Genomic DNA, 8,806 nt, shown 5'->3' with positions numbered 1-8,806 from the left:
GCAGGAATTGTTGACATTTGAAACATAAATGTTTTCAGGTGAAAAACAGGGAAAAGAACTGAACAAAGTCAATTTTCCTCTTCTGTCTTCAGCTTTTCCCTAATCCCTGAGGCAACAATGGCAAAAAACAGCTCAGGGAAGAAGGTTCGAATGTAAACTGCTGCTCTGGGGATGGGGTTGGCCATGAGAACCTCCTGCTTCTTCCTGATCACTGTGTGCAGGACTTCCTCTGCCACCTCCACTGGGTGCACACCATAGGCCACCTTCCTGAAAAAGACTGGAAAGCAGAGAGGAGTGAGAGCTACAGACAGACAGACCCTGAGGGATGGTGGTGAACAGAGACACAACTAGTGCATCACTCAAATCAGTTCAATTCCTACACATTCATTGTTTCATAGCATGTGAAGGGGTTGGAATGGAGCTCAGAGATGACCCAGCCCCAACCCCTGCCCTGGGCAGGGACACCTCCCACCAGAACAGGTTGCTCAAGGCTCATCCCACCTGGCTGTGAACACTGCCAGGGTTAGGGCAGCCACAGCCTCCCCGGGCAACCTGGGACAGTGTCTCCCCACCCTCACAGGAAAAACTTCTGCCTAAGATCTCATCTCAATTTCCCTCTTTCAATTTCTCCCATTGCTCCTTGTCCTGTCCCTGCAGTTCCTAACACAGATCCCTCTGCAGCTTCCCTGGAGCCCCTGCAGCTCCTGGCAGGTTGCTCTGAGGTTTATGCTTTCAATCCCTTACCTATTGCATTCTCCTTATCACTATGTCCCTAAGATCTTTTTGCAATTTTGAGGTAAAGTTCTTACAGCCTCTAAGAGAAGGAGCAACCTGAAGTGCAGTGGAACTCTCCCTTGGGACGTTCCATGCTCTCTTCCACCTCCATTCCCTCTGTCCTGCTGTATATACTTTCTCCCATCATGTTGTCTCTTTCCACATTCCTTCTCTTTCCACCAGCCTCATCTTAGCTCTCCAATACCTCTTTCCTTTTGCTCCCCATACCTGTTTATCCTGTCACTTCCATTCCTTTTCCTATGCTCCTTTCTTCACCTTTTAGCCTCTGTCCTGCTCTATGGGCCTCATCTTCATCCCCACCACTTACATTTCCACATCGATGCCTCCCAGTTGCCTGGTGCTGGTGGGCGATGGTAGGAGCAGATGAAGGTTGGATTCACAGTGCTGACAGAAATATCAAATTCTTCCATTTCAGCTCTAAGGCAGTCAAAAAACCCTACAGCAGCATGTTTGGAAGCAGCATCTAAAAGCAAAAAGCCCACAGAGGCCTGTTGAGATCTCTGAGTACACAGCTGGAGATGTTTGTTTTCACGGTGTAGAACTTACAAGCTGCACGAAATGGGATTCCTATTTTGCCTTGGATGCCATTAATGAGAACAATTTGGCCAGTTCTTCTTGAGATCATGTTGGGAAGAAGGGCTGGGAGAAGAGAAATACAAGGAAGAGCCACATAAGTGAAAGAGCTCAAGGTATTCAGTGTGAAGGAGTGAGAGCTGAAGTGGAGAAAGCACAACTTTAATGAAGGTTGTCACACTATTGCAGTCAGAAGTAGCACAAAAGTGGCTGGAAATTGAGTGTCTTTCTAGACTTCACTTGGATTCCACAACCAGAACTGATTGCAGTGTTACCCCACCTAATTGTCAACAGTGCAACAGGAAAACCCCCACATTAAAATACCTTTGGTTAATGTTATAGGTCCAAAATAGTTTGCATCCATTATCTTTCTGTCAAGCTCCAGGGAAATGCTCTGCACTGCTCCTTTCACTTTCAGACTGGCATTGTTGATCAGGACATCCACACAGCCATAGCAGTTCAGGATCTCCTTAGCCACATCTCGAATACAGTTTATGTCTGAGATATCCAGAAGTATCAGCTTTGGTTCGTAAGTCTAGTGATAAAAAGACTCATGTCAAGGATACCTGACAGATAAAAACTGCATTTCTAGTTACTTGTAAATTAATTTATTTTGGAATCTGGAGAAAATGCTTTTAGCATTCTCACATCAACTTAGATTTTTATTTTAACCCACTCTAGAAGGGTGATAGCTGGAGGTGTCCAGCCTGGAGGAGAGAAGGCTCTGGGGTACTTCCAGTGCCTAAAGGGGCTCCAAGACAGCTAAAGAGGGACTTGGCACAAGGGCCTGGAGGGACAGGACATAGGGAAAGGCTTCAAACTGATCCAGAGCAGGGTTATATGGGATACTGGGAAGGAATTCCTCCCTGGGAGGGTTCTGAGGCACTGGCACAGGTTGCCCAGAGCAGCTGTGGCTGCTCCATCCCTGGGAGTGTTCCAGGCCAGATTGGATGGGACTTGGAGCAGCCTGGGCTGGTGCAAGGTGTCCCTGCCCATGGCAGGGGGTGGAACTGGTTGGTCTTTAAGATCCTTTCAATCCAACCCATTCTGGGATTCTATGATTCTATGATAATGGGTATTCACACACTCTGAAGTTCAGAGGAAGCAGAACACTGTGGGAAGTGTAAGATGCACTAGTAAACTCCTAGTGAGTTTTGTCTCTCTTGTAATCAGTGGAGACAGAATACAGACTTCTACCAGTCCAAGTCATGGTCTTTGTGTGAGCAACCCTCTAGAGAATTTTGCTGACCACAGAGACTAGAGTATAGTGCTCCTATAGGTAAGTTACACCTACACGAGGACAGGCAGAAGATAGGAAATGGTGTGTTCAGCTGCAGGTTACCCACATAGAGTTTACATTTGCATGACTTCTGCAAAGATATCGATTATATCAGCTGTGGGACAGAGGAATGAACTTTGGGCATTCTCTCTTACTACATTACTTCAGCAATGTACTGCAGATCCCTTAGTCACACTCCATATTTCTTCCTAGTTGAATCCATGCAGGCTAACATGAACACGGTGCTTTGGGGCTGATTGTGCAGATGAATAAAGCTCACTGCAAAAACAAGGGTCAAAATGCAAATGTTGGTTGGTGTGGTGAGCTCACTGATCACACAGTGGGTTGTGTGATGCTTTCAGGAACACCTGTGCCTGGAATGAGCCAGCACAGAAGGAAAGATCTCCCCTGAAAGAAACACCTGCCAAAGAGCTGGAGAAGGGACAATCTTGAAAGTCTCCTGGCATGGTGACCCAGCCAGTGGCCACGAGGAAAGGACAGTGTTACTCATATGCTCCCAAGCCCTTTTAGCTGGGACTTCTCCCAACATAGTGGAGAAACTCAAAGTTAATTCAATCTCCAGACCATCTCCTACTCCTTGCACACACTGCGTGACAAACGGATGATTTTCCTGCGATTAAAGGAATCACTTTGGATCCCTTTCATCCAAATGATCAGGCAAATTCCTCTGTGAGGGTCTCTAGCTGAGTGACTTATCCAGAATGCAGGAGCACAGCAGGAGCACTCAGGTGCTCTACAGAAATTGCCTTGGATAAGCAAATGTGAGCAGGATTTTGACTGTGAAGACCTTCAGAGCTGTTTCTTTCTCTCTGGACTGTGTTTGCTGTATTACCTGGGTCACCAAAGTTACCATTTATAGCAAATCATGGTTTGTGCACCTTATTTTGCTGGATTTAAAAGCAGCTGAGCGATGTGTTAGCTCAGGTTGGGAATACATACCGTGCTGGGATCTGTCACACTGATCAAAGCATCATACAAGGCTTCTAACTTCTCCCATGTCCTGCCACACAACACGAGCCTTGCTCCTGCTGTGTGGAACACACGAGAACATTCTAGGAGAGAAACACATCCAAAAGACAGAATTACAGTCATGACAGTTTGATTTTGTTTGTTCTGCTTGAAAGGGGTTTGATAACCTGTAGGAGAAGTATTGAGGTGTAGGAGTAGCTATGTGAGTAAGGAATTCAAACTGCCTGGAATGGTATAATGCACAACTAATGGTACAGCTCAATGTCACTGTTTGGTAATGGGGTTGAATTAAAAAGGAATTGGGAAAGGAACATTATGTCAGGTAATGTATGATGGGTTTGAGTTAGGGAAGTTTTCCTGAGGATCTTTCACAGACTCACTTGCTATATATAAAGCTAGATACAAAAACACATGGCTGAGGGTGTTACAGCACAAACTGCATCTGCAAACCTTCATGTCTGTTGTGTAATCAAGAAGAAACCAACTAACCCCAGTAAACAGCAGCTCTGTGTGTTACCTCCATGAAACTCTTGGCAACACAGAACTCACCTACAACTTTGAGAAGGAGCAATACTGGCAAACTTACTGCCCAAAGCTGGAGCATCCATGAGAGAGCCTTTCCCCTCCAGACCCTTCTCTCCAGGTGCAATCCATCCCAAGACCTTTCTCTCCTGAGTACTAAACCTTCCCAGTGGTCATCAGAGGCTTGTTCAGCTACGTTCCCCGAAGGCTTCCTGACTAGGGTGCTGAACACTTTCTGGGGACAAACAAGAGGGAGTAGAGATGTGTGGACACCTGTGTGGGTGTGAGATCATTGGCATCATGGACACAAGTTGGGATGGCTCCTAGGACTGCAGTGTTGGAATAGAAGGGTTTAGGCTTTTCAGGAGAGACAGGCTAGGGAGATACGAAAGGAATGTAGCTCTCTGTGCCAGTGACCAGCTGGACGCTATGGACCTGCCTGGGGAAGGATGAGGAGCCAACCCAGAGCTTGTGGGTCAAGGTTAGGGGGACAGCAGGGACAGAGCATGTTACAGTGGAGGTTCACAGGCCACATGTCTTGTCCCACAGTTCCTTGTGCCCTTGTGTTGTCCCTCTGACAGATCTTGGGGTGGTTGCAATCCCCCATGAGGACCAGAGCTTGGAGTGTGAGGCTGTTCCTATCTGCCTGGAGAGGCTTCATCCACACCATCTCATGGAGCTCTTATGTTTTCTCCCTAAACCAAACCTGTGTGACAGTTACACAGTCAGCATGAGAAGAAAAGCAGCATGATCTTCCAATGCCTTTCAGCCTGTTTGGTTTGTCTCAGCTCCTGTGGCCTTTGCTGAACAGGCAACAGAACAATTTCAGTGCTTGATGTCTCCAAGAAGGATTTCCTTCAGGTTTCAATACCCACAGGAAATGCAGTTAAGCAAATCTACCCATTTTAGACCTCCTAAATGCTTGTGTTAGACTCAAGATCTGTATGGAAGCTCTTCTGGATCCTCACTGGTAGTTCTGCAAACATGTGCAGCTGGAAACTTCTATTTATTCCCTCTTGTTGGCTATTTACAACAGTAATTTTAGGCATATCTTTCACTTTCCTTTTCTTTCTAGCATAAAAAGATTTTTGATTTAAAGCCCAAGAAATTATTTGCCAGAGCTACAACTACAATATCAGGTTTTTTCCCTATAGACAACAGTTGGGGCAATCTTAGGAAACAAAAAAAGTGACTAATGTGTGAACAACAATAAAGGTGAAAAAGGGAAACCAATGATGTTCTCCTCTAGAACTTCCCTGGACTCTTCTGAAAGAGTTAGAGCTCTCAGAAGAAACAGGAACCAAGTTTCAATAACAACCATAAACGACTGAAAACATCTTCAATCATCTTAGTTTTGTTTCTCTTTTTTTTTCACTTTGATGAATGTTTGTCTTTAGTCCAGAAATTCTGGCATGGATGAAAAGGAATTTGGCTGTTTCCTAAGAGCTCACACACACAGCAGCTGGTCACACAGCTGGTACTTTACAGCTCTGGACAAGTGGCCATCACATACACACACACAATTGCCCTTCTAGCCTCAAGGCAATAGCTAGTCACTGGGGGAAAAAAAGAAAAAAAAAAAAGGAAAAAAAACGAAACTGAAGGTAGGAAAATCTCCTTCAGGGCTCATGCAGTACTGGAACAAAACAGCTGGAAAAATGGTCAATGAATGTTCTTGATTCTTGGAGGATTCCAAGACTTGGCTTGAAAGCCACACCCAGACAGATCTAGCACTGCTGATATTTCTGCTCTATTTCTGTCTAGAAACCTCCAGACATCCTATAACTCTATGACATAGCCAATCTCAGTGGGAGCACTCTAAATCTTGCCTCTCCCTCAAAAATCCCGCTGAAATATAACCAACCTGAGAAAATGCACATTAATTTCATCTTCAACTGAAGCTGAACTGTGTCAGGGAAAGACCAGGTGGGATGTGGAGCCCAGAATGATCTCACACCTTGTCCTACCTGGCTCTGACAGAGAGCACTCCCTGCCAGCACAGTGTGTGCTCCTGCTGCAGGGCTCTGCTCCATTCCACTACGAAATATTCCTGCAGGAGCATTCCCTCTGCCCATCTGTTCTCTGCTTGGGAGTGCAAAGGTTTCAACAGACAGCAAGTCTTCACTACAAATGCCAAAATACAACCTCAAGGTGTGTTGGCTTTATCAGGAACTTGCATCTACTGCCCCTCAGGTGATGCCTAATGCAGGACTGGACAGAAGGAACCTATAACCTGTACCTTTAATCAACAGCTCCAGGGCAGGAAGTAGGAGCCAAAAGTGTATCATAGACTTATAGAATCATAGAACGGGTTGGGTTGGGTTGGAGGGACCTTAAAGACCATCTCGTTCCACCCCTGCCCTGGGCAGGGACACCTTCCACTAGCCCAGGTTGCTCCAAGCCCCATCCAACCTGGCCTGGAACACTCCCAGGGATGGAGCAGCCACAGCTGCTCTGGGCAACCTGTGCCAGTGCCTCAGCACCTCACAGGGAAGAGTTTATTCCTAATATCCAATCTAAACCTACTCTCTGTCAATGTGAATCCATTCCCCCTTGTCCTGTCCCTCCAGGCCCTTGTCCCAAGTCCCTCTTCAACTCTCTTGGAGCTCCTTTAGGCACTGGAAGTGGCTCTAGGGTCTCCCCAGAACCTTCTCTTCTCCAGGCTGAACACACCCAGCTCTCTCAACCTGTCCCCAGAGCTCTCTGCTCATCTTTGTGGCCTCCCAGGTAATCAGCTTAGCTAAATGATTGCAAACCCTTTCCTTCTGCCCTCTCAAGTCATCATCACACATGACCAGTTGGAAGTCTGGAGGGTGTCAAGGGAAGAACAGCAGAGGTGCTAGTTACACCCCTCTGGCTGTGTGGGGTGACAGAGGGGGCAGAGATACAGAGAGAAGGGTGAGCAGTGGTGTTTACAGGGAGCAGGAAGTGCTGCAGTCCTTAAGGGCTGAAAAGGAACATGTGAAGAGGAAGATGACACCTGTTTATGTGATTTGCAGCTACCCTGCAGTGACAGCCTATGCAATCAGATCTCACAGTAGCAACATGCTAAAAATACCCCTCAATAAAACCTCTCATCCTATTGAATTAAGTAAACACAAAGCTCTGCAGTCCCAAGAAGTTTACCAACGGCTCCTGTGGCTGAGCCTAAAAACGTACATTTCAAAATCATGAGGTTTGTTTATAAAAATCTTTCTTAACTTCTGCTTCATCCAGGCAGTTATACACACACACAAAGACACACACACGTGTATATGTATATAGATATACAAGGTAATATGTGCAGGTTTTATCACCCAGAGGGTGTTTCTCTGGCTGTTTCTGACCTCTGACACTAAGAAGAAACGAGGCAACTCACCCTTGCCTAGTCCAGAGACAGCATCTGTGATCACCACCACCTTGTTCTGCACTGCTGACTTGGACAGGAACCACCTGACTGTTTGGTAGATATAAATAATCCCACTGAGCCCTAGGAGAAGCAACAGTAGACCAAGTCCAGAAAGAATACTCATCTCTGTGGGAAACAAAAGACCATATGAGAGGAGAGTGATCCTAACACACAGACATTTTCTTATCTAAAAAAGCAATGTGCTCATGCATAGAAATCCCAGAGATCAACATGCCAAAGGCTTGAAGCACTAGGAAGGTTGTTTGCCAATCAGTGGTGTATTTTATGAACAGGGTAATATTGTTTGTTTGTCTGTTTTTCCTCATCTTTGCCTGGTCTAGGCAAATCTGGATTCCTTTCATTTAAAATTACTGTATGTTAGCAAAAGCATAATAGAATTTTAGTACATGTATTGCCTTGAGGCAAAGCATTAGCAAAAATATAACACTGCACTTTTAATTACATTGCTACCCTAGGAAAAGAGAGAAAAAAAGCTTTTAATCCAAATTTCACCTAAAACTCAGAAGTCTTTTCTGTTCAAAGAGATAAAGTATAATCACTTACTCTGGCTATGAAGGTTCCAGGCACAGATAAAACATTCTGTTGTGTTTTGGCAAAGCTTTGTCTCACAGGTTTAATTAAGATCCTTGAGCAATATCACAGAGCATTGGTTTGTTGAGGCTGCTGGTCCTGGGTGAGAATGGCTATGTATGGCCCTGGGACAGGGGCACTGCCAGGGTAAATATAGCACCCAGTGTGATTCACATGCCTGACCTATCTAGCCCAACAGCCTGTAAAAAGCTCTTAGTACAGTATCAGTTCGACTGTACAAAGAACCTCCTCTCCTTCTGCCTTGCTCTAGGTTCATTGAAATGTCTCAGATTCTTGTCATTGGCCTTCAGTTAGCTTTACACATCAAAACACTATGTAAACTCCACAACAATAGGTCTGTAAGAACAAAAGGTACCATAAAGAAGTTGCCACGGGCAATGATCACAGTTCAGCAATGTGAATTGTGCATGGATGTGTCAGAAAAAGGTCTCTGAGCAAGCCTGGGAGTGAGTGCAGCACACAGAGCTGCTGCAGGGAGCTGAGTGCTGCCAAACAGGCCAGGCTGGCACCCTGTGCTCCCAGGGGCTGCAGGCTGCTCCCCACTCTTGTGTCTGCAAGCCACATTAGCCTCTTTCCCAGCAATTTCAGGACCACACCAGCTTTAAGTAGGTGAACGAGTTTTTACCTTTCCCTCAGAGAATCATTAT

At 45.7% G+C, this 8,806-nt stretch overlaps 1 protein-coding gene across 1 annotated transcript; it reads right to left on the bottom strand.

Moving 5' to 3' along the window:
* Nucleotides 1–7,673, bottom strand: DHRS7C (dehydrogenase/reductase (SDR family) member 7C). The gene is made up of 6 exons (XM_009077203.1): nucleotides 7,518–7,673; nucleotides 3,608–3,720; nucleotides 1,693–1,903; nucleotides 1,342–1,434; nucleotides 1,103–1,258; nucleotides 1–277 (listed from the first exon to the last, which is right to left on the bottom strand). The coding sequence occupies exons 1-6, from the start codon at nucleotides 7,669–7,671 to the stop codon at nucleotides 69–71; spliced, it is 936 nt and encodes a 311-aa protein (XP_009075451.1). The 5' UTR covers nucleotides 7,672–7,673; the 3' UTR covers nucleotides 1–68.
* Between the last annotated feature and the right edge of the window lie 1,133 nt (nucleotides 7,674–8,806).

The sequence above is a fragment of the Acanthisitta chloris genome, unplaced genomic scaffold (assembly GCF_000695815.1).
Source record: "Acanthisitta chloris isolate BGI_N310 unplaced genomic scaffold, ASM69581v1 scaffold29586, whole genome shotgun sequence".
NCBI classification, from domain to species: domain Eukaryota; kingdom Metazoa; phylum Chordata; class Aves; order Passeriformes; family Acanthisittidae; genus Acanthisitta; species Acanthisitta chloris.
The sequence above is the reverse complement of the archived record's forward strand: the minus strand, read 5'-3'. Positions and strand labels throughout refer to the sequence as shown.

Bases quoted from the DNA above. Each gene is read 5' to 3' on its own strand.
- DHRS7C (XM_009077203.1), bottom strand. From the start codon at position 7,671: ATGAGTATTCTTTCTGGACTTGGTCTACTGTTGCTTCTCCTAGGGCTC. The intron at 1,904-3,607 runs GTATGTATTCCC...TTTTATCACTAG, and splicing joins GTGTGACAGATCCCAGCACG to ACTTACGAACCAAAGCTGAT. The intron at 1,259-1,341 runs GTAAGTTCTACA...TTTTGCTTTTAG, and splicing joins AATCCCATTTCGTGCAGCTT to ATGCTGCTTCCAAACATGCT.